At 51.3% G+C, this 24,885-nt stretch overlaps 1 protein-coding gene across 12 annotated transcripts in view; it reads right to left on the reverse strand.

Annotated features, from left to right (window-relative positions):
• The window catches only part of NIN (ninein), a 62,193-nt gene that overhangs the window by 25,880 nt on the left and 11,428 nt on the right, over window positions 1-24,885 (reverse strand). For 11 of the 12 annotated variants that reach the window (XR_011324582.1, XM_069783041.1, XM_069783040.1 and 8 more), the window contains exons 3-13: window positions 23,508-23,589; window positions 15,877-16,046; window positions 10,104-10,143; window positions 8,478-8,668; window positions 7,210-7,356; window positions 6,327-6,494; window positions 4,861-4,997; window positions 3,301-3,441; window positions 2,949-3,123; window positions 1,849-1,959; window positions 935-1,024 (exon numbers count right to left, since the gene is read on the reverse strand). Coding sequence is in view for 11 of the 12 variants with exons in the window: in XM_069783041.1 (XP_069639142.1) it covers window positions 935-1,024; window positions 1,849-1,959; window positions 2,949-3,123; window positions 3,301-3,441; window positions 4,861-4,997; window positions 6,327-6,494; window positions 7,210-7,356; window positions 8,478-8,668; window positions 10,104-10,143; window positions 15,877-16,046; window positions 23,508-23,589 (1,452 nt within the window). In the remaining variant the exon portion in view is untranslated. Of the gene's footprint in view, window positions 1-934; window positions 1,025-1,848; window positions 1,960-2,948; window positions 3,124-3,300; window positions 3,442-4,856; window positions 4,998-6,326; window positions 6,495-7,209; window positions 7,357-8,477; window positions 8,669-10,103; window positions 10,144-15,876; window positions 16,047-23,507; window positions 23,590-24,885 lie in introns of those variants that run through there. The other variant, XM_069783049.1, reaches the window with a different exon arrangement.

Below are 24,885 nucleotides of genomic sequence, written 5' to 3' on the forward strand. Positions count from 1 at the left end.
ATCTGGTACTTCTGCCCACTTGCCAGAGGAATATCCCGAGTGTTTGTGCCAAATGCCATGAGCTCAGCTCAATGAGCAGTGTTTATTGAGGAAAACGAATCCCTGAATGTGTAAACACACAATTCTGCAGATCTGAAAGGTTCAGAAAGCGAACCTTGAGTACTGACTCATATCTGCCAGTACTCAAAAAAAGAAAATAAATTGCATACTCAAGCAACGTCTTGAAGTATCAATTCAACAAATATTTCTAAATGATCTTTGCATTTAAACTGTAACTGCAACTAAGAGAGCTACCGTGCTGTTTCAGATGAGACAGCCTTTTGCCAAGATAGTCCATTATTGAACAAAAAGGATCACGCAGAACAGATGAGCTGAATGCTAGTAACCATTGTAGTCATCAAAAAAGTAGACGTAACTAGGTAACTTGCAGGCCCACCTTAAAGCAGTGTTTCAGCCATACCAGATTTGTGGAGAAGACAAGCTTTACATTTTCAGTTTTATTTTAAGAAAACGCTGCTGTTTTGGAAACCACCGAAACTCAGATATATCTTACTTCTGCTGTAAGTTCCTGCAACTCTGAATTCTAATTAGGGCAAACTTTATTTCGTAAATCAAAAAAACGGCTAGTGCGCAATTGCGCAAGGAATTGAGCTCGATGTACAGCTGGGGAACGAAGGAGGCTCCGGAGACCTGCTCCCAGCCCACCCTTGGGGCACCTCATCCTCTTAGCTCAGCCAGTTATCTCCACGGCAAGAGCTTTCCACCCCCCTCCCAGAGCTTGGATTAATGTAAAAAAGCCATTACATCAGAAAAAAAAAAAAAAAAAAAAATCAGCAGCATTATATCGCTGCTCTGCCCTGCTGTTTGCGGTAAGGATGTTCTCGGTGAACACGGGCAGATGGGTGCCAGGTCTCCAGCCCTGGGCTCCACTTACTCTGCACTGCCGCTCGTACTCGCTTCTCATCTGCGCCAGCCTCTCCTCCTGCAGGAAAAACTCCGCGCTGCTGGGATCCAGGTCACCAAACTGAAACGGCACGAACGGGATCCAGTTACTCTTCCACGAAACAGCCCTGCTCATCACTGCCCAGATGCCATTCGCAAGCAGACCTGCAGCCTGCACCCTCTCCCGTCTGTTTTTTTTTTTTTTTAATTTTAAATACAGAAGCTCTGCTTCCCTGCTGGTAGGGGACAACGAGCAACCTCCCTAACAAATACTAGCTGCTGTCTCACCGCAGCTCTCACGCTAATTTTGGTTGCGGACCGCAGCTTTCTAGCTTAGCATATGCACATCTCAGTTTGATAAATAATCCCGGCTTTAAAGAAATCTGGAAAACAGATGCTGGGTGAGAATCCCAGTATATGAGCTTTTGTCTGTAGATGCACAGAAATGCCTTTGGAGAAGCTGATCTTCTAAGAAGTTTATTGTAATACAACCATGGTCAGCTGTTCACCTCCATTTTCCCCTAAGTTTAGCAGAGATGCCAGGTAACACCTAACACCTCGTGTATCATCTTCCCTAGAAAGGACCTGCATGTTGGGTCTATCCAAAACTATGTGCTAGGGGGAAAAAAAAAAAAAAAAAAAAAATCCCTGCAGATCTGCAGGACGATTGCTTCACTGTAAGGCTCCTTACCATTAATTAGTATAAAACTACAGCTAGGGTGGAGCATCTTTAATTTCCTTAACTGGAAGTCAGGCAGGCAGTCCATGCCAATAAGGTAGGCTGTGCCTTGGTCACATCTGGATAGGGACCCAAGAGCCTCCAGCTATTAGTTAAATTGGCAGCTCGAGCATAGTAACCGAAAAGCAATTTAATTCTGGACGCATACTGGGAAAAGGAGGATTTACCTTTTCAGCCAGGACGTTTTCCAAGTTCCTCTGCAGTTTGCTTGCCAAACTTTCATACTCGACTAGTTTTTCTCCTGTTTCCAATAGCTCGCTTTCCAGGCGGCTGTTTTCCTGGGCCAAACAAAACCCCCCAACAGCCTCAGCATTTGGAGAAGGAAAACATTAACACATGGTAACTCATTAGAAAAATGAGTAATCTCCCAGTCAAGTCAGAGCATGACACTGTTACAAGTTTCAGCCAAAGACAGGAACTGTGAATTTGTTATCCACACACGGACAACCCTCTTGCCACAGCAAAACAGCAAGCATGAACACCAGACTTACAGCTGGCTCACAAACCCCACACTCCCTGGCTCCTCTCACCTTTCAGATGGCAGCTTCAGGACTATTTTATGTTTTTTTCTGATGCTCACAGGATGCCCAACCCCTTCAAAAGCTGCTCTCCTGACCACCTGCACAGGTGTATTAGCTCCCTCTGACTGCCAGCACTTCTGATGTTGTTTGTAAGGCAACACCATTACCATTAACTTTTGCTCAGTTTAAAAAAAAATTAGATTATATGGTTATGCAGCTGTTAGATTCAGAAAAGAGTTGTGACTTAAGTGTTTTCTAAGAAAATGTTGGAAAAATATGTCAATCTGTGGGGTCACAGGTGAATAATACCACTGCATCAGGCAGCAGGTAGTTTATCCAAAGGAAAAACAGCAAACTTGATTTAGAGATTTTTTTTTTTTTTTTTTTTTTTTTTGGTAAGCAATATTTTAAATTTTGTGGAGACATATTATCTCCCAGCCAGACAGCCAAAGTGCCAGCAAGGCCGACAGCCCATCCACTAGCTGTACACATGCACATGCTGCACATGATGGCAGCAGAGATTTGAACTGGAGCTTCACGAATCCAAGGAGCAACCCATCGAGGTGACCCAAAAAACAATTCTCACGGATACACCTCTATCTTGCTGCTGAAATTACTTTCAGCTATCTCAACACGCTAGCTGAAACACGTCATCTCAACGACGACTACATCGCAAGCCTCGCTCCCCACTTCTGGGCATCCTTGTCTTTTGGGGGAAAAGGCTGGCTGCATTTAGTCCCCGTTACCTTCAAGGAAAGGGCCAGGCGGTCCCGGATGTAGTTCTCATCAGTTTTCAGCTTTTCTATCTCCTGCTCCAGCTCCAGCCGCTGTTTATTAGCCTGCTGCAGGATTTGCTCCCGTTCTCTCCGGAGCTCGTTCTTTAGAGCTGCAATTCGTTCCTTGTACTCCTCGTCCAGCTTCCTACGAAGGCATCGGAGGTAAGAAGAGCTCGTAAAAAGAAACGGGCGGCGAACACGGCTGCGAGGGAAGCTTGGTGGTAATCGGCAGGCACGAAGCCACCACCTCCGTCATCGAGTCCCTGCAACGCTGCAGCAGTGATGCCAAAGAGGACGGGAAGGGTGAAGCGGGACGCCATACCTGAGGTTGTACTCATTCCGGCGTTCAATCGCGGCGTGGTGGTCGTCCACTTCGGAGGCCATCAGGGATTTCAGCTTTTCAGCTTTTTCCAAGTCCGACCGCAGCTTCTCCTTCTCTCTGGCCACTTGATCAACCCGCTCCCTAGGGTAAGCAAAGCCACCCTCGATTAGGTCACCCCTCTTGGCTCCCCTAAAGAACGTACTTGCAAGAGGCTCGTCAGAGAAGAACAGCCTGGAAAGCTCTCCAAGGGTCTTATCAATTGCATTTAGTCACTAGATATGAACTTGCACACATAGCTCTGGACATGTCTCGATACCCCCATAGGGACCTCAACACTTGAATGCCTCAGCTCTGGTCTAGCCCTCCCCAAATTCCAGCACTATGCCATTTTGCCAGGCCAATTTCTGCCCCATTTACTTATTCTCGTCACTTTATTACCTTTACTACTTCATCCTCACGCTACACGCAATCTGGTTTTGATCACAAGTTTGTAAGATCTGCTACACTGAGCAGCTTTCTTGATGGGGACTTGACAACAAATCTCTTCACTGAGTGAACGTAAACAGGTATTTTGACATGTAGATGCAAACAAACAGTGGGAAGCCTCATCTTGTGAGGTTTCATACAAGCAAAGCAGGCAGCTTGCGAGCACAAGTTGCAAGCCAGCAGGTAACAGGACACGTGCAGTTTTAATGACCAGCAAAAGTCATCTGTGGTGTCGCATGGAGGTGGATGCGTAAGCTGATAAATACCTAAAATATTTAAAGATTTACAGTACAAACAAAACACCACTAACAACTGGAGCTTGTGCACGCAGCAGATGGATGCAATGGTTCCACAACAGGAATGAATCAATGCAAAACTGAGGGTGCAATGCTTAGAGCAGGGGTCTTCAAAGTGGGGTGGACAAGATGATCCATTAGTGTGTGGGAAGAAATATTTGAGCTTCAGTAGTACACATATATAAATTAATAAATATATGTACAGGGAAATGTTTCCCATCTCCTACACTCTCTCAATAGAGAAGCCTGCATGGCAAGTCCAGTGCAAAGTCAAACTGTGTTGACTTGCAAACGAAAAAAGCGCGGGTTCATGGTGGTTTTGTACCTCACCCACACCCCCATCACATGGCAAAACCTATACAACACTACTGCAAGAAATCAGTCAGGATTAAAGGTACTTCTTATCAAATTGCACCAGCCTCTGTCCTAAGTTTTCCATACCTTGGCTGTCAATGACCGCTGCAGATTGCAGTGACCATTTCCAGACTGCAGAGCAGGGCTGGGAACAGCCTACTGCTTTGATTTTATTGTTTTTTAAGTATATTTTTCTGCAATACTTGGGTTTAAGTGTTTTACCCATGCAAAACGAGAGAGTTTAAAGTTTCTGACCAAGCTAACAGAGAACCTAGCCTTCCAGTGAGATGGCAGCACCACGCCGATGCCCCTTGGAGAAGTGCTACGAACCACCATTAATTAGCCAGCTGCTACTTAAGCTCCTACTTGGCAGAACAGAGAGGGCACCGAGGAAGCGGCAGAGCCGGCGATCCTGGCGACTTACAGCAAGTGTCTGATCTCTGTTTTGAAACTCGCCAGGGCTGCTTGGTGGACTCCGTTCTTGGTTATTAAAAGCTCGTTTTCTAGCGCCAGCGTCAGCTCTGTCAAGTTCACCTTCCCATCCAAGCTGAAATCCAAAGCCTGCAAAAAAAAAAAAAAACCAAAACCCACAACATTATTGCAGAATGAGCTTTCCTGCCCTGCAGGAGCCTGGAGACATTTGTACATGAAGTGACAGAATAAAATGAGGAGGCTCAGAAAAGATCTTTGCTCGCTGATTAATCTGTCACAAATGCCTTTGGGGCAATAAACCAGACATCTCTGCCACCGTCCTACCTTAAAGAGCTGCTGCCAGCTGTGGAGATGGAAAGTGTCCTGGTGGTGCTGCAAGACCAACAGGAAATTAAGCCCATGCCTGATTAAAAATACTAATTCTCTAGAGGACCTAACTACACCGGCTTTTTTACATATTCAAATGCTGCAAGAAAGCAGTGGAAGGTGTTCATATTAAACAAACCCAGCTCTTGCAATAGAGACAACACAGAAGAAGCTGTGTAGGAGGTATTTGATAGCAAAGATCCCACCTCTTAGAAAGTAAGTTATCATCAGCAACTGCAGTAGTTCCCTTCAACCTAACTCTGCAGGAGCACAAAGCGGAGCACAGAAGGGATTGTGGTGGGGCTGAAACACCAGAGAAACCACCCCGGTGACACCAGTAACAAAGCAAGTTACCCAGGGAAAGCAACAAGTAGAAGAGAAGGTAAAGGTGTATCACACAAGTCCAGCGAAAACAGTACCAGGTTATCAAGCTGGCCTGCATGAGCCCAGGCTGCAAGTGGGTTTTAAAGCCTGAGCAATGGCAGAGTTTACTACAGCCTGGATGTTCAACATCCACACGGACATTAAATGCCGAGAGAATTCTGCCATCATTGCTGCTGGGAACCCAGCGATGGTCTCAGAACAGACACATGAAATTATCTTCTCCCGTCCACAGCTTCTAGTGGGACAGACAGGGATGGGGTTTACTTCAGGTATCTGATTTGCACCCCCCATTACCCTTTTACTCTGTATAATAAAACACTAATTACCCGGCAGGGTTTCAAGTGTTGTCCTCCACCTCAGTGCAAGCAATAATTCAGGTCATCCCAGTGCCGAAAGGTTTGCAGGTGCAGCTATTCAGTGAGCTAAAGGAATTAAATTGCTTTCTGCAAATATAGGTGACCTCTTTGAGCTAAGCTGGAAGTCACATTACATTTTTATCATTAACTTCTAGCTCTCTGGGAGGCACCATCTTTTCAATAAAGGAAATTATTGGAAGTTTCCCAGAACAGTTAGACTCCTGTCACCAGCGCTGGGAATTTTAAAGGGGAGTGGGATGCAGCTACAGTTCAGCATCACACACCAGGGGGGAAAAAAAAAAAAAAAAAAAAAAAAGGCAAATAAAAGGGGTGAGATGGAGCTGCTGGTTACCTTCAGGATCTCCTGGCTGTTTTCTATGCCCTCCTGGTGCCAGCAGTCGAGGATGCCCTCCACGCAGCCGTAGCCCATCCCATCATCCAGGCTGGAGAAGAGGCAGAATCCGATGGTGCTGGGCATGGCCGAGGGGGTGGTCGTGCGCCGCCCGCTTTCATCGAAGGACTGCCGAGAGAGGGGAGAGGGTACGACGGGGCACGGGCAGAGCCGGGCATCTGGCCACCTCGCGACGAGAAAGGCTTATAAATGTAATTTCGCTAAACAGTACTCTGGAGATTAAGGATTAAGGTCTGCTCTTCCTCACTGCCAAGCAAACACGCGGCAGGAGCGCTGCTGCTGACCTCGCGGCACTGCAGCGCAACCAGGCGCTTGGGATTTAAAATAAATCTGAGGGGGAACAGTTTCAGAGCTGTCCTCAATGCTCCAAAAGTGTTTTCCACCGTCCGTTTCTGGTTTTGAGCGTCACCTCCCCAAAAAAGGCTGCAGGGAACATATGCACAGGTGCTTTTGCTACAGCCCTCAGCTTCCAGGCAAAGACAGGTAGTAGATTTCAAACTCTCTCTCAAAAATAAAAAAATAATTAGAGAAGAGATGCGAGACCTGCATGCCCACAGTCTCCAGCCCAGGCCACCGCTTCCCCTCTGCGTCCTGTTTACACCATTTACTTACTACACTTCACAGCTTACAAGAACCATCTCCAAGCCACGCTACTTTAAAGGGGAGCCATCTCCCCTTCACCGTGAGGGTGTTTGCTGCTTTATCCCCCTGCCCCGACAGGGACAAACGGGGAGGAAGAGGAGGAGACAAGCTAGGTGGGATTTGCTCAGCACTTCTCCCCCTCCTCCTGCTTTTAACCCCAGGATCCACCTCGGTTTCTCACCTGCATGGAGAGGTGTCGTTTCAGCTGCCTGTACGGAGTAGACGCCGAGGGTGTCAGTGACTTTCCGTTTTTAAACAAGCCGTAGAAGAAGTCCTCTACGCTCATGGTGCCATCTTGCTCCAGGTTATGGAGCACCTCTTCGAGCACCTGCAAGCAGCAAGGGATAGAAATCACATCTGCTATGGCCAAAAACAATCTGGCACAGCAGAAAACACCCTATTCCCAAGGCTCTACAAAAAAAAACCCCAAAAGAGTTACCTGCATCAGCCTAACACTGGTACAGCAACCTTCATACAGAAAATTAGAGCCACATACGCTATGAAAATCCTGCCTGTAAAAGCGTGTAAGCTCCTGGTCATCTTGGAGCCTCCGTCTTGCGAGGCAGCGTGAAAACCCCTGGTTTCCTTCTGCTCTCGAGACAGGGTGACCTCAGGAATTCAGTGCAAGGTAGCGAGACAGATGCCAAAACCCCAGCAGCTTGTGAAGTGACCAGGCAAAAAACCATAGTAAGGCACTGCAAGGTTATAAGAAGTCTGTTTTATGCTTCAGGGCACTCTGCTTTCTCAAAAGCAAGACCAACCTTATTAGGACCAGAGATGTTAAGATTAGTCCCTCACTATTTCTTTGTCTACAGTCTATTTTTTCCATTTTCTGCCTTGTTATCCTGAAAACATTTTGTTGCAAATGCTGCAAAGGAATACCTGCTCAGAAACACATTTTATGAAGGAAATGATTACAAGCCATGTTATTTTAAGATGCAAAACAGTCTGATTTTTTTATAAAACTAAATCCTAAACTGACAGGAGACTTTTTTTGCTAAAGAAATAATTTTCTTGTGGACTCTTCCTGGAGGACAGAAACTGCCTGCAGGCCTTCTCAAAGTCAAAAGCAACCATCTATGAATATTTTAACCCATATTCATTGTCTAGCTAGAAGATTTCTGGGATTAAGGAGACATGCTTGGAATCTAGGATATGCTTTTAAATTCCAGTTTACTCTGTGACTGCATGAGAAGACACGCACGCTATGGTGTCAGTAAGGCTGCCAGCTGCCTTCTACTAGAGCAGCCTCCCACGTCTGATGGTTCGACACCAAGAAACTCGCTGGAAAGCTGCGAGCCGGAGCTGGAAACCGCTTTCCAAGCAGCGACCTGTTAACCAGCACTTGTGCTTCAGGCTTGCGGTCAACCGCAGGACAGACTTTGGGGGGGCCACGCTAAAACCCAGGCGCACGTGCTGGCGCGAGCGGGTCCGTACGTGGCCACTCACCTCCCCGGCCGCCGTTTGGAGCCCGTACTGCTCGCAAATGGAGACGAGCTTTTTGCGGTTCAGGTGGCCGTCCCTGGTGATGCCGAGGTGCTCGCAGACCTCCTGCAGTTTCTCCTCTATCCAGTCCGGGGTGGGCAGCGAGACGCTGGGGGAGGCGTTCAAGTCATCTGGGTTCCAGAAGCGCAGCTGCCCTGGAAACGGGGAGAAACTGCTCTGGTTTCTGCCCATCCACTGCACACGAGCAACCACCAGAAGACCCGGGCGTTCTACACATCACAGAAGACTCGCTGCTGCAGCGGGCAGAGCCGCCCTCCTTGCTCATCAGACCCCATGGGACCATTTGCCTTACCGCACCCTGCACAGAGCACTCTTGTAATTTTGGGGTACAGCTACCGGCACCAGCACGGCTATCAGACCCTACCAGAAGCAGCAGATCCTGCTCAGCATTCAAGTCGCACGTGCCACCACAGGCAAGGGAACCCCGCGTCCAGGTGCAGGGCGAGCTGAGGCTGGGACCGTGGCCAGGAGGATCTCTGGGGACGCGGATGAGTCCGATGGCCAACGTGGGCTGGCGGCCAGGGGAAGCGCAGCCCTCCCACCTCAGCCACTGGCATGGATGGAGAAGAGACCCTTCCTCTTCTGGGCAGTTATGGGATCAAGGGAGAGGCCTGAGCAAGTTGCATATCCACGTATACCTTGACCAGGCTGAGAACTTTGGTGGTTGCCTATCTTCATAAGTGTCACCCACCCCAGGTGGAGCCGCCTAAACTCCCATCCCCTTTGAATGTAAACTGTAGAGTATGTTTTGATGCAAGTACTTCCAAGCACCCCTTCAGGTGAAGAAAAAAAGACCAATGGCCTTCAGCTGAACACATTTCCTCTACCTCCAGCAAATGCCCGGAGTGCAGTCTCACCCAGCTGGAAACGCTCACTAGACACAAACCAGTCAGAGCTTGCTCAGCTGCAAGGCCATCTCCTTGCATCCGCTACCTCATCCTGGGGCTGGAAAAGTGGCTTTTGGAGAAGAAAAAAAAGTGGTCCCTTTGGATGGGGTAGGGGTTAGAGAGCAGCTGAAATACGGAAGAGGCGTTGAAGCAATTAAAAGCTGCATGGCTTAGTTATAAACGTATCTTTGCGTGCTGAGGGTTAGTGCCAAAGCCTGACGGTCACCCTGGGGGTCACCCCGCTCTCCCTTACTGGACAATTAGGAAACATTTAATGACTGGTCCGTGCTGACATCTAGTGCCTACCGTGCTCCACTACAGCCAGCAGCCCCCAGGGCCAGAGCAGGGACCAGGACCAGCCCCGGTGGCTGCTCTGGGGATGCTGAGGCCAGGGAGACTGGGAGCACTGGCAGCAGGGCAGCTTCTGCACTGGGCAGGAGGGAGAAAAGAGGGCAGAGAGGGTAAGGCACAAGACTCTGCCCTCCAAGGAGCCCCACTTTAGCTTTCATTCCCAGCTCGGGGCTTGCTTGCCCCACGTGCACCTTCCTGAGCTCTGCACCACGCCAGGCTGGGACTGCTCAGCACACCCAGCTGGCCTGAGACCGTCTTAGCGTGCTCCTCCGATTCGTCTTCAAAGGCAAAAAAAGAATAAGCACATACAAGTGCTGCTGTTTGCTCTTACCCTCGGCCTCGTACTCCTCGCTGTCTCGCGTCTTCCAGCGCTGGGGAGAAAATAAAAGGTTCCCGAGTTATTACTATTGCAAGACCTCACCCGTATGAAAGAGACTCCATGATCAGCATCAAACAAGCTACACGGCTCCAGCGATGCCGCCAGGCTTTCATCTCCCTGCTCCCCGCGGGCTGGGCTGGCAATCCACAGCTCTTTGATGCTGCCCGTTTCTGGCAGGCAAGGTGCTTCGGTGGGGATAAACCACCGCTGCAGCAAAAGACGCCTAAAACACTGCAAATGACCCACGAAAGGTGGCAGACAACAGTCTGGCAGGTTGATGGGGAGGGAGGGAGAGAGTTGCCCTCCAAACAAACCGTGCTGCTTGTCTTAGAGGTATGGATGGTCAAGATGAGGATGCAGGGAAGATCATGGGCTGCATATAGCCACCACCCGAGTTTGGGTTATCCTTTCCTTCCAGCACCCTATTTTCCCATTGCAGAACACCTACCCGCAGCCCACATGGATCTTGCACGCAGCCAGCCTGCAAGCTGGGACATGAGCACAGCACACCGCGTCTTGAGCATCCCCATCACGGGTAGCCCTTGGAAGAAACTCGCACGGCACAACCCCATCCCACAGCCCAGCTCCCCTCTGCACGTCACCCGTGCCAGTTGCAGAGCCCCGGTATCCCCAGCACCAGGGAACACGCATCCACGACAGGTAATTAAGCCGCAACGAACCCACGAGCGCGATGGGGACATCTGCTTCCAGAGCACGTGCGATCTGGGAAATGAAGCTCTTGCTGCTTTACGCTTTCCCTTTTGACAAGGAGCACCCATCTGCCTGCAGAGCTCGAGGGCCAGCAGCCTGCGCTCAGCCAAGCCTGCTCCAAAATACCTCCACTAACTGTAGCTCCAGGTCAAGAGATGGAGCCGTGCTGCCAACACACTTTCCGCCAAGCTAGCTAGAGAAAAAAAAACCAACAAACATACTCTTTGCTGGTTTTAAGCCACCCCACTTCCTCTGTGGCAATATCGCATCAGCACAGGTGGCACCAGGAGCAGGGCAGAAGTACATTGTTTAAAATGATTTCCCCATGTACTACACGTTGTCTTGTCTCTACCACCCTTGTACCAGCCGAGGGTATTTACTCACACGTGATGCTCAGGGATATTAACTTCTGGTTTAGCAGCAGCATCGGCAGATGTTACTTCTCCACCATTACAAGTGGGTACTTCTGCGTGCATGTGACTGATGGATTTGAAGTCAAAGTCACCCAGGACATAAAGAGCCTCTAAATCATCATATAAAAGTTCAACACGTCTCATTCAGATTACAGCTAAAAGCCATTAATCTACAACGTTACCATGGAAACTGGATTAGGTCACTGGACTTTTTTTAGCTCTGCTGCTTGCTCCCGTTTCATCTGCTGGACCAGGCAAGGGCCATTCGCTGCTGCCGCAGCATCTCGACGCACCCCTCGGCTTTTGGGGGGGCAGCCACAGGGTTGGAATCGGGAAGAGCCTCGGATGGAGAGGGGGGCTTAACCTTTGCTTTTCCCAGGCAGGCTTCAGGCAGAAATCAGCCTGGCAGAGGCAGGAGGTCACAGGCAGGCTGGAACCTGCAACTCTGCTGGATATTCTGGACAAAGCCAAGGACATATATGTTCTATATAATAGAAAGCTGTGGGTTTTGGCCCAAAAAAGTGCTGTTCTGCTAGTACCACCATCGAGGTGTTAATGTGGCAGATTGCTGGTTTGCCTGATAAACCATCAGGGCGAGCACACAAAAAGCAGGAGCTGAGGCAACAGGTACCGTCAAATTACCAGCTGCAAAGGCAGAAAACAGCCCACGTTCCCAAAAACGCATGAGCTGACACCATCCCAGCCCGTAACTGCCTGTGCATACGCAACGGCCAACTTTGTGCTGACAGAAGGCATCTCTGGGTGCCAGACAGAGCTACCACCCTGCAGCCACTCGTCTTTGGCCTTTGGGGGTGGGCACCGAGGGGAATCTGGGCAGTGATGCTCAGAAGGGGGGATCGATCCATTGCTGCGTCCAAGTCTTTTTGTGTAAGCAACATACATATTTTTATACAGAATCAGACCTAAACCGTTTAGCACCAGCCTCTCTCACTTCAAGGACTTGCCTCAAAACCAAGAACCCCCAAACCACAGCACACAGTAACTCTGTAAATACCAACAACCCAAAGAAGCTGAATATAGCTGGCGGGGGGGGGGGGGGCTGCAGGCTGGAAACTCACTGCCACCGACCCCGGGGAGCTCGTGTGACCTCCCTCGCCGTGCCGGGACCCCGCTGGGGAGGGCAAGGGGGTCCCTTTGTGTGGTGGGGGCTTGGGGTCAGCCACCGCCGATGGGAGGACAAAGCGGGGGGGGCCGGTGCATCCCGATGTCAGGCACGGCATTGTTTCCCCCCGGTGCTACAGCTGGATGCGGGTCACACGCATCGGCGGGCTGCGTGCGGGAGCGGAGGAGATCCCAGGAATGCATTATTATTATTTGGGCAGAGCGCGTGCTTGGCCGGGCTGAGGAGCAGATGGCCGAGGCTTTCAATGCTCGCCGCCCTCCAGCTCGGGGCTCGGGCGAGCATCTGCAGCCTGTGCCGTTTGCTCGTGGTGGCCTCTCCCCATAATAAGGCAGCAACCTCTCCCCCCCTGCCATCTGCTTCAGCAAGACGGACCTTTGTTCTCTGCCAGAATATATTGCTAATTAAAATGATGATCAGGAGCGCACGCTGAGCCTGTTCTGCTTTGCACGCGGCAAGGTGAGCCTTCGCACCAAGGCTGACGGCCCCCATTTTTCCCTCCCTGCGCGCTCGCCCAGAGATCAGCTCCCTGGTCTGAGCAGCCGGAGCAGAGACCCCTGAAAGATGACGGCAAATCTCCACAACCCGCTTTGCAAATTGTCTTCAGCTGCAAAGCACCGAGATCGCATCAATAATGTGCTTTTGCAGGGAGCAAGTGCTATCCTGAGCTGTTATTGGCAGATCCTGGCCTTACGGGACAGTTGCGCTTTGGGAGCCTCACATTTGTACATCGCGGACCTGAAGACAAAGAGTTTCAACCTGACTCTCCCAGAAGGTTTTGCTCGGAGAGGCCATGCCATGCTGGAAACCAGTCTATGTAGAAGCAAACATAGAGATGTCTGGGGAGCGAGTGGCTTCGGCGGGCACTGAAGGGACAGAGCTGGGACACGACAGCGATTTCTACAACCTGCAAGAGGAGGGACCTTTCCCAGAGCAGAGCCAGCAGCTGGGGAAGGGGAGATGACAGACGCCCTACGCTGAGGTTTGAAAGTCAGCATGGCCTTAAGACTGGCCACATCTGGCTGTGTAGCCAGTGGTTTGCTGCTGGGAACCCATGAGCCAAAGGATGCTGCTGCCCTACCACCACCTTGGGCTTGGTAGCCCATGGCCACCAAACCTGCTCCCCATCCCAACCCTGCACCACCACCATTGCGCAGATCACCCTCAGGTGTAACGCAAGGTAAAAAGGAAACAAAAGCAAGGTCACAGCGCTTCCCAAGCCCACCAAGCCCCATCATCTGTATCAAGAGTTTAGGACAAAGAAGCTCAAGCGGACAAAGAAGCTCAAGCGGCAGCCGGGGCCGGAGATGCGCAGCTTTTACCACTGCAAGCTTTCACGCTGCATTTCTAGGTGCTTTCGTGGTTGCAGCTCCATTAGCACCACATCCATAAAGCTGCCAGAGCCACTCGTTTCTCATTAGCCTAGTAGCATCCACGGGGACAAACTCATGCGGGTCAGAGAGAACCTCGGGATCCCTACACCACCCCCTGCTCACGGCAAGGTCAACGCTGAATTCGGACCCAGCCGCTCATGACTTTGTCCAGCGGCACCTGGAAAGCCACTGGGAATGCAGGTCATGGAGCTTCTCTGGGCAGCCGATCCCACGCACAGACCAGCCCTCCAGCCTCTCCTCTCATGTTTACAGAGACGAGAAGGGGAAGGAAGCCTCTCAGACAGAGCCTGAGCCTTTTTAATTGGCACCGGTTGAAAGAAAGCACCAATTAAGCCACACTGCCCCAGTTCTCAGGCCAGCAAAACACCCTGGGCTGGAGGGAGGCTTGCGGAGCACAGGCAGCCGCGTGTTTATATGCGCAGCAGGAGAAAAAACTGGGCAAAGGCTGTTAGTTGTGCTGCACCCCAAGAAATCAATGCATCAGGAGTCTCCAACGCTGCCCAGAGTTTCAGCCCTGGGAGCCCCTGCAATACCTTCAAGCAACTAATTTCTATGCATACCAAGAGGATCTTCTTTTAGTGACAAGATAGTAATGCTGATAAAGATGAAAAAAAGGGGGATTTTACAAACTTCTCCTGATCTTTGCTCAAGTTGTGAGAATTAACCGTCCCATCCACCCCAAAAGGTGCAACAAGAGTTCCCACCAGGAGACTAATTCAGCCAACAAGGAGCACAGCATGGTTACGTACCAGTTGAGTTAACTGACCGACCTTGTTAACAGACTAGCCTTTTACACCTCCTTGACAGCTAAAACAGAGGAGTAAGATTAGAGTGGCCTTTTCCATCAAGGGCATCGCTTCCCTGGGGGTTGTGGGCAGATTAACATTGATTTCAAAGTCAGGGCAGCCCATGTGGCCAGCACCAGGAGACGGATGAGCATCCCCATGGCAGTGAGCAAAGGTTACCAAGAACAGGGTAAAGAAGCTGGTTCTGGTGGCAAAGCTTTTCTTTGATTTTTTTTTAATTTATTTTTAAGCTCAGCTGCATAGGAATAACACTGGAAAGTGGAAATTTTTCCCTTGCTTCTCCTACAGAGGTGGCTGCAGAGCCCCCCCACCTCTAGGAAAACACAAGTGAAGCCAGGAGACTGAGGAGGGGAGAAAGCAGCAGCGTTCCTCCTTCCCACTGGAAAACTCCTACCACGCGCTCCGGAACATGCAACACTGAATCAACAATACTTGGCAAACTGGAGCAGGCTGGAAGGACCCCAGCTCCAGGGAAATGCTGCTGTGGCCGTACACTAACGCACGCCACCAAACCCAACCACTCTTCACCTTTTGCTTTTCTGTTCTGGAGAAGCAAGAGGAGACTCTGGGGTTGAAAGCACTAGCACAAAAAGAGCCACAAATTTGGATCACAAAATGAGGGGGGGAAAAAACAAAACAACTGGATTTTTGAGCAAGCATGGGGGCTGCCAAAAGCGGTGTCGCTCCCGGGGCGGTCGGCCTTTTGCTTTGGTGCAGGAGCACGCAAGCTTTTTGCCGGGCAAATAAAAAGTAGAAGACTGAAAGGAGAAGCTGATGGCTCTGGATTTAGGGCACCATCCCAAGGCAGCTGCCTGCTGCGGAGCTCTGCCGCTCGCCATCCCTCTTCCCCATCCCCTCTACTGGAGAGCGCCGGAGCCACGGCCGGGTTTTTTGCTAATAGATGAGGACGTGCTCCTTCTGCTCGCTTTAGCTCCCGGCCCACACTTCGTTAGCCACGGAGGCAGCGTTACAGCCCTCGCTTAATTGCTGGCCCGCGCCGCAGCCAGAGGCACGGGGAGGCCAACGGCATCGGCACCCGGTGCCCATCACCATGCGAGCCCGGCTCCTCCCCGGCTTCCCACGGCAGCGGGACGGGGAATTTGGGGCTGGAGCAAGGGAGGTGGCCGCTTGGCATGGCTGATCGCTGGGGACCGGCGAGGAGGGCAACCGTCGCCTTTGCTGGAAGAGCCCCAAGGACACATCCGAAGGAATTTAGGATGTCTGGGGGTGACGAGCCCACCCCAGCCCCTCCCCGCTCACCTCCTCGCAGCCGCTGGAGGCGATGCGCGGGGGACACGCTTCTTCGCTCAGCGGCTCGATGACGGTCACCTCGGCAAAGTCCTCCACCGACTCCTGGAACTCCGGCAGGGACCGCCGGCCGTAGCGTTTGCCGCCTTTGATGTACTTGGGCTGCGCTTCTGGGGAAGAATCTGTGAAATTCAAGAACAAAGCTCATCGGTAACATGATTTTTTACAGATCCGGCTCCCGGGTCACAGCACACAGGGCTGGTTTGGTTGCAGCATTTCAAGCACTGAATTGCCACCACTGTTCCCCCTGGGTAAGGCACCAGCGGCTGCTCCTTTCCAGGACCACTACCCTCACCGTGGCATCAGGCCTGATGGGTTGAAATTGGTCCTGCTCAAAAAAAAAAAAACCCCAAAACCAAAACCAAACAAACGCTGTCAAAAAGTGGAATCAGGGCTCTATCCTCCTCACCCTTCCCAAGTCCCAGATCAAGTTTTCTCCATTAACAGGATGGGGAAAATAACCCTCAACCTTGCAAATAGCTTCAGATGGAAAGCCCATTAGGTCTCTCCTCCTTGTGCTAATCTTTATTACCGGCGATGGGCAGGTTTAAATAGGAACAGTGTTGCACATGGGCAGCTCAAGTCTCCAGATTACGCAGACACCTGGGCGACCACCACTGCTTTTGGTGGATTTAAATCACAGTTTCAATAAAAGCGTGAAAACAACTGGGTGACTGGAAAAAAATTGGGCGAGTTTGGAGGCGAACGTCTCCTGGGGGCCGACACAAGCAGCTGATCCGGGCGACAGCGGGGCAGGTCCCAGCTTGTGCTGTGCAACTAATGCCAACTGCAAGATCTAAATAACCCTTTGGAGTCATCATCTAATTACAGGGGGCTCCGCTCGCATTCCCCGGCTCCAGCTTCCCGCAGCAAGCTCCTGCCTTCGGGGACTGAATTATCTGGGAGCCTTCACGGACAGGGATCAAAACAAAAAATAAATAAGCACGTTTTGGGCTATTTTCAGTGAGAATCATCCGACGTCTGGAGCAGGGGGCAAATTAAATGGAGGACCAAATTAACCAGGGATTCAATTAGGGAAAGGCTCTCCACCACGCTTTGTTTTAGTGTTTGCTAACCTTACTGTCGAAACCCCCCAGGACTTGATCATCTTTATTTTCTGCCACTTGCAGCGCACCAAGGCAGTGGCAAGAGCAGCAGCTTTTTAAAATTTTATTTGCAGAGCGCTCTGGTACAAAATAAATGCAAGAGTGCAATACTAATAAGGAGCAGGGAAGCTGTTCAATCATTGACAAATGGTCTCTAAACCCCCCCTGCCCAAATGCCTCCTTGGATAATATTCCTTTAGATATGGAAGAAGGCTTCAAGCTTGTTAGAGGAAAAATATTCTGCAACTTAGCTATGCAATGAATTATAAAATACACAGGACTAGGAGTCCTTTGATTCCTCCAGCCTTGCACTCCATCCATCCATATTGCAGCTCTAGGGAACAAACCCAGCGCCCGTGTTTGAACAAGGCCATTTTAACAAGATTTGCTGCAGCTGGGACTCGCACATGAAAGTTGTGTGATGAAGTGCGCCGATAGAAAAATCGCAATGAGACAGGCTGATTAAGTAAGAGCCCGAGAACAAAAGCAAACCTTATCACTCCTATTAAAGCCTGCCCGGTGGTGAACAATCTCCATCGAGCAGCTCTCTCTGAAATGCTAATATTTGTGGCTACTCATTCACCCATTTATTTTCTCCCTGCCATCTCCCCGCCCTTGCAGAAGAGGGCTGGGGGGGCTTTATTTTTTTTTTTGTGTTGTTTTTTTTTTTGTTGTTGTTTTGTTGAGAAATAATCTTTCCTCCTCTAAGACAGAAACGCACCTCCATGCCCATCTGTCTTTCGAAAGATGTGGGGGGGGGAAGAAGCAGTCATTTAGCAATAATGAAGCTATGGTTAAACTTCTGTCTGGATTTCCCAATGCTCAGAAGAGTCCTGTTTCCACTCCCCCACCCCAACAGCATGTTTAACCACTGCTGCAGCTCAAAATCCAGCTGTATATAGAATTAAAGTTGCCTTCACACCGTGCCACCCTGCAAGCGCTTTAACAGCAAGCGGGGAAATGGGAGCTTCTCCCCACTTTTGTGTTTTAAGCATTTGGAGGCTGGCAACTGACTTTTCTCTCCTCTTTGGTCTGAGCAACCGGGTGTGCTTGTTTTGCTTTTGCAATTAAAAAACTGTGAAGCCTGAGAACGTCCCTGGGAGGGAAAGGTGACCCTTGACAGTTTGACAAGTGCAGAAAGTTTGCTCCTGCCTCACAAAGCTCCGACTTTGAAATAGGCTGTCCCTGAGCCCAGCTCCCGAGGGGATCCCAGCTCAAGCACCCCGAAATCCCATTTCCAGAGCCAGCGTGCTTTCGTTAACGCTGGTTACAGCTCTTCCCCCGCAAGCCCCCGTGCCGTTGGCTGCCAGGCGCACGGTGCAGGATAAAGCCCTTGTGTTACGGGGCCACGGGCATCGCACCGGCGTAAGGGACCGCATCCTGCAGCCCCATCCCTGGGAGCACAGACCTGTCTCCTTTGCAGAAAGCCCCACGCACCATTATCTCTGGACTGGGTATGCGTGGATACCTCCCATACGTGCAGCATCCTCTAAGGGCCTCTGCCCTCCGGCTTTCCCAACCCAAACCCCCAGCGCAGCAGCCAGTGCCCTCGACGCTCCCACCACCCCCAGTATTTAGGGAAAGCTGAGCACGCATGCCAGCAAAAAGCAGCAACCTGTGCTCCCCGAATGTGGAAAATTCACTGACAAGCTGAGCGGAGTTTCTCGTTTCCAGCCAAAACTGATGAGGAGGGATGGAAATAGCCGCTCAGTCCACATGTGCTTTCAAAGGCACAGGAGAAAACAGGAGGGAGATGTCAAAAATCGATGCTTTCAGTGAGGCAGATGCCATGAGACAGCCCTGCATGCTATTTATCCCAAACACTATAAAATATACCCCTGTACTGAACACCGAGGGGAGGCTGCTTGTGCTCGAGTCTGACCCCGGTACCCCCCCTTCTGCAACCAGCAGCAAGGCGAGATGCTGCTCCTCATAGACCCTCGCTATTGTGTGGCTGACAAGCTGCCAAGAAAAGGAAAAAAAAAAAGAGAATAAGAAAATAGGTCGAACCCTCCCTGCTTCCTACAGCCCTCGGCAACACACGGGCTTAGTAAAACACACACTCTGGAGCTGGTGCCTAATTAGACACTGGGGTCTGATCTGCCCCCCTGAACTGCCCCCGGGGCTGGGGGTGAGAGCAGGAGCCGTCAAGAGAGCAAGCCTCTCGCCTCCCTGTCCGACTGCCTGGGGTGGGTTTGTAGCCCCCAAAGTGCCCCCTGAAAAAGAAAAAAAAACAACCCAACAACAAAACCCTAAATCTGTATTTCACAAGAACCCCCCCTGATTTAAGCACTGCAGACAGAAGCCATCAATTCCCTGGCTCGCTCCCCCCCTCCTCATCCATCTCGGCAGTTAAACGTCTCCATGGTTAGAGATTTACACTTGATTTTCTGCCTTTCTGCGCTAGATAAGTCATTTCAAAATCCTGCTCTGCCCTCAGACGCTTGGGGAGGAGGCGGGGGGGGCTCCCCTTGATGGCAAGCAGCATTTTCCTGGGCCCAGCATCAAAGCCAGCGAGCGCAGACAAAAGGGGTTTTAGAGGAGGGAGACCCTCGCCCCGCCAGCCCATCGTGTAGAGGTGAAATTAATTTCTTTGCCACTTAAGATTTGGAAGGGAGGGATCCTCCTTGCGGCGGCAGACAGCCTACCGCTGGGAAAAGCCCATCACAGCTAGAATCTGCTAAATCCTAATCCCCCCCCGAGACACCAGGTACTGCCTAAACTCCTCTTAGTCCTTATTTCACTCTTAGTCCCTATTTCGTACTTTGGCTCAGCAACGGAGGTGGAGAGGAGCGGTGGCTGGGTCACCCCAGCCCAAAAATCAACGCATTTTGGCCCAGAGGCATCATCTGTGCTTAAGTCACCCCTGTGCGGACGGCAGCACCGGTTTTATACCTGTCCCCCCCCAGGTCTGCTTGCGGAGCCAGACCTTTGCAACCTGCGCGAGCAACCTTTCCCCCACGGGTGGGATTCCTGCAAGGGCATCATCCCCACCAGCTCCTCTTCAGGAGGGCAGCTCTGTTGTCTCCATGCACTGGGAAGTAAAAACAAAACAAAAAAAAACCACCAAAAAAACCCAACAGCCCCTCATGACCACAGGGAGGATGGCGTCAAGCTGCTCTTTAATTTGTCCTGGGTGTTCCCGTAATCCTGCACTCCACCCCGGTAATCCCTCCCTATCCAGGCTTCCAACGCACAGAGCTGACTTTTTATTTGCCATAATGGGGAAGAAAAAAAGCCTGATTATTTTTTTTCCTCCCCTAATCACCCATATAACTGATTTTTTTCCTTCCCCCCCACCCCTTATATCTATTTTATTGTCCCCAGACACCCCCTCACTGCTAGAGTGACCCATGGACAAAGAGCACCAGTGGCAGCAGCACCCAGTCCAGGTCCCACGGGGCTCCCAGCAGCATCTCTCCAGACCACCAAACCCCGGTAATTCAGGCTGCAATTTATCCGCACGCACCACCTTTGTCAGGCAGCTCCGCAAAGGTCCGAAGTGCTGCTGGGGGTGACGGGTCTCCCTGGCAGTCACACTCCTGCTTGCAGAAGCTAAAATCACCACTACTTTAAGACACATTCAGGCCTTTTTCTGCTTTTCCCAGAGTCTCCCCCATTCCTCTGCCCAACCACTTCACTTCTCGACAGAGCTGGGGTTTTGCCCGGCTGGCTGATGCTCTGGTTTGCAGCTGGGTCTGTATCCCCACACCAATGTCCTTGAGGGGACAGAGCTGATGACAGCAGCGCTGGGAACCCTGCCTGCCTTAGTTTGCAGGGCTGCTTCCCAGGCAAAGTGCCTGCAGCACGCCAGGACCATCCTCCCCGCCAGTCTTCCCTTCCAAAAGGGAATCTAACTTCTTTGCCAAAAAAAAATATATCTATCTATATATAGATATATCAGCTGTTTTCTGCAAGCCTGAGTGCCTCTCCCACTTGCTGCTTGCCCCCCAAAACCAGGGAAACCCCATCAGCTGCTTCTGCAGGAACTGCTTTTGCATCCTGCAGCAGTTTTGGTTCCTCGTCCCCAGCCCGTGGGTCCCGCCGTGACCCCAGCGGCCGCCCCATCACCCACAGGCTCCTTGTACCAAGCCATCCTCCCCGAGCTGGGCTGCGCTGCACCCATGGGGACAAGGATGCTGTCCCCTGCCGGGTCCCCCCAGCCGCATCGCACGGGGGTGTCTGGGGGCTGCAGGGGAGCAGCTGGTTCGGAGAGCGAAAAGCCAAGCCCTCCGGCTGCTGGCAGACCCAAGGGACCTTCCCATCGCCCAGGTCCTTGGGTAAAACCACAACATCAAGGCACACGGCCGCTCCTTGCGGAACAAACTCTGCGGATGCAGCAAACAGCCTTAAAATCCGTGCCTTCCCCACCACCCCCAAATTAAATTTTCATTTAAATGATACGATTTGGAGCTCTTAACTCAATTTTTCCCGAGCCCGGGGCAGGCTGTAACACCAGCATTTCCACAGTCACTGACAGTTTGACACCAACAGCGCGAAGCAGCTTGTTCTCCCAATCTCAAGTTTGATCTAAATTAAAAGAAGCAAAGACTTTGGCGTTAACCAACCTGTCAAAATGCATTAAAAATAAATGTCTCCCAGGCCTGCCTGGCGCAGGCTGCCTACCTGCGCCGCGTGCCCTTTGATTACCTGCCTTGCAAAACCCAGCTGACAAACGTGTCCCCAAGGAGGGCTCTCAGACTCCAGTGCAGCCTCTTGCCGGCTGCATTTGTAATTTCCCCTGCGATAACCCCAAATTTAGCCCTTTCTAGAAGATTTATTTATATTTAAATCAAACCGGAGCTTCTCAGCCATATGATTCCCCAACAAATGCAGAGCACCGGATTAGTTCTGGTTCGCTGGGGTGCCGGGGCTGCCTCCCATTCTGTGCCAGCTCCTTTCCGAGGGACTGGAAGGGATCGCAGCAGATCCGACCCCTCGCCAGGCACCAGTGAGGCTCCCTCCTCGCTCCCGAGCGCCCACCGACCTGCGTCGGGAAATAGCGTTAAGGGATGCTAGCTGCAAGAGCTGTCATCGCCCATCTCCCTCTAAGCATTAAGAGCTTTGGAAACGAGGGGTGGAAAATAAAAATAATCCATCAATTGCATCTCTTGGGCCCTGCGGTTTTTGCAGCCTATTTAAGGGGGAAATCTGTAATTTTACTGCGCTCTCAAGCACGGGATGCTCCAGCTGAGATTGATGCTCCAGGAGAGGAAACCTGGAGTTTCCCTCTCCCCTCCTTGCTAAGCTGTTTTTTCCTTCGGGGATTTCACGTCCCTGCTGCTCCGAAGGCAGGATTAGGGATTTACATACAGGTGTGACACCAGGCAGACCTCAACCCCCCCCGGCTCCAGCTGGAGCTGCAGGGGCTCAGCCCTCACCCCGGCCCCACACCTCCCCAGTGCTCCCAGCACCACCAGCCCCTTGTGCACGGGGAGGTGGTGGGAAGGGGGGGGGCACACCAAAGCTGTGACCCTTTTTCCTGCTGAGGGTCTAAAAAGATGCATTTTCAAGGCACGCTGAAACAAAGCAAGGAAAAACCAGGACGGTGGGGACTTTGCAGCACCCGCCACTTTCTCCAACCAGCCCCAACCTGGTTTGTCAGAGGGCTCGTCTTGCTCAGGAACACCTTTGGGCCAGACTGGCTGTCCCCTGGGAGAAATACAGACACCTCGAAGTAGCTTCCGACAGGACCGAGCTCACCCCACTCATCTCAGACACAAGGAAATAGAATGGACTTTAAAAAAAAAAAATTAAAATCAGTGCTAGACAGGAGGAGTATTTCCATGTCCAGCAGCCCATCTCCAGGAGGAGCTCTTGCAGACAGCTTCTCGTTATAACCTTCACAAAAACAGAGTAGCATCCAAAGCCAGCACAGGTTTTCGGTAAGGCACTGCTGTCCCCCCGAGACAGATCCCACCACTGGCTGGAGCGGAGGGTCCCCTGAGGCAGAGCTCACAAACCCTCCTGCCAGGCTGGGGTCACACCACCTCAGAGCCAAAATACTCGAGTGGAGGGCAAGGGGATGTGCCAACCCCAGCCGGGAAAAAAGCAGCAGCAGCATTAAAGCAGCCATTTGATTGCCTGCCCATAACTATCTGCTGCAGCTGGAGAGCTCCTAAAGCATCCCTGGCCACCAGAAGCATTGTGGGATGGAGAGATCTCAGCCCATTTAGCAGCCATGGGATGTCTTGAGCTTCTGAAGTGCTGTTAGCTGTCTACACGCAGACATCACGTGCCTCTCCGGGCATTTAGATCATGGTAATGGGATATAAATATCTAATAGCTCAGAAAACGCTTTTGTACAAGGCTCCACAACAGACCTTAACTCCCCCTTCTCCCTAGGTCAGGGTGTTCTGCTTGGATGCCCAATCTCAGCACCTAAAAAGCACTTTCTCTTTTAAATCCCTCTGTGAGAGCCACCCACGTCTGCTTTGCCAAAGAAAATGTACTGGTTTAGATAATTTCAGTATTTACCTGGTTCTTGGAAGTGTTCTTCATTTGACAAGGTTCTGGATAAGATGAGGATAAGTGCTTCTTTAAATTGATCAAAGTGGACCTGTGGAAGAAAGGAAGAAAGGAGGATATCAACTGGTGCCAATAATTAACTATCAGGCCAACAATCCAGCAGGAGGATGGGGAGCAATGCAAATCACTCAGACCACCACACTGAAACAGGAGCACGCCTGTGTCCGCCGACGACCTCGGCGAGGGGCACGAACGAACCTCGGCTTGTTCGGTCTTGGGGCCTGGAGAAATGGCAGCAAGCAATGTGAAGACACAGCAAACATCTCTGAGCACGTGGAAAAAATGATTGCTATCACAGAATGACTCAAAGCCACTGCTTTAACGCATTGGGTGGGGTTTTCCATCAAGCGAGAAGCCGAAACAACATGTCCAGAGGACCAGGGAGCATCTCCATCGCTTGAGATGACGTGGCCAGAGTCAGTGGCTCCTACAGCGAGATACCAGTCCTGACCAGTGACGAGATACTGGTTGTGGAAACGCTCCACTGCCCTAACCAAGCTTCAGAAAACACTTTCCAAAGCGGATGGCAGAAAGGCGCACCCTTTCCAGGGCACCCCTGCCCTGGCTCCTGCCTGCTGCAGCTCCGCGAGGGCTGGACTGGAAGTACCAGGTCTGGATTGTGGCTGTAGGAAAAACAAGGAGGGATGACAAGAAGGGTTTTTTTCCTCCCCCACTCTTCCATCTGCGTCTTCCTGGAAAGCCTCCTGCCTCACCGCCACGAACAGTTGCAAAGGGGCTACAGCATCCTTCGCAGCCGCGCTGGGGAATGTCAGCAATTCCAGCCGTGGGGGACGGAAACCCAGGGACAGCTGGGGAAGCTATTTGACATGGGTCAGTGGTGAGGCAGAGCTGCCTGCTACGATTTCTTTTGGCTAAATAAATCTTAGGAGAATTTTTAGCATTGAACAAGAGACTTTGTATTTAAAGAACCCACCGAGGTTGCTCTCGCTGGCAGAGTCGATTGCTGCAAATCGGGCACAAAGGGCAGGAGCTGCAGCCAGAGGGGATTTTAACCCCGCTGGGGGAGGCAGAAGCGGCAAAGTCCGAGTCTGAAGTTCGCCAGCTTGTTCTCGCAGTCGAGCCAGCCCCCCCCCCAAAAAAAAAACCAACATGCTCCCAGGCAGGCAGGGGACGACAGTGGAGCTGGGGGCTCAGCCACGGGCCCCCCGTGCAGGGGAGCACCTCACACTGCAGCTCAGGCAGTGCAAGTCACGCCTGTGGTTTTAAACACAGGCTCCCTGAGTAATTAAACAGTTAGAAATATGTTCAGCAAAGAAACTTGTCAGGGGTGCCTTCATCTGAATACTAATTGCTGCCATTCATTTCC

This window comes from Haliaeetus albicilla, chromosome 5 (assembly GCF_947461875.1).
Source record: "Haliaeetus albicilla chromosome 5, bHalAlb1.1, whole genome shotgun sequence".
NCBI classification, from domain to species: domain Eukaryota; kingdom Metazoa; phylum Chordata; class Aves; order Accipitriformes; family Accipitridae; genus Haliaeetus; species Haliaeetus albicilla.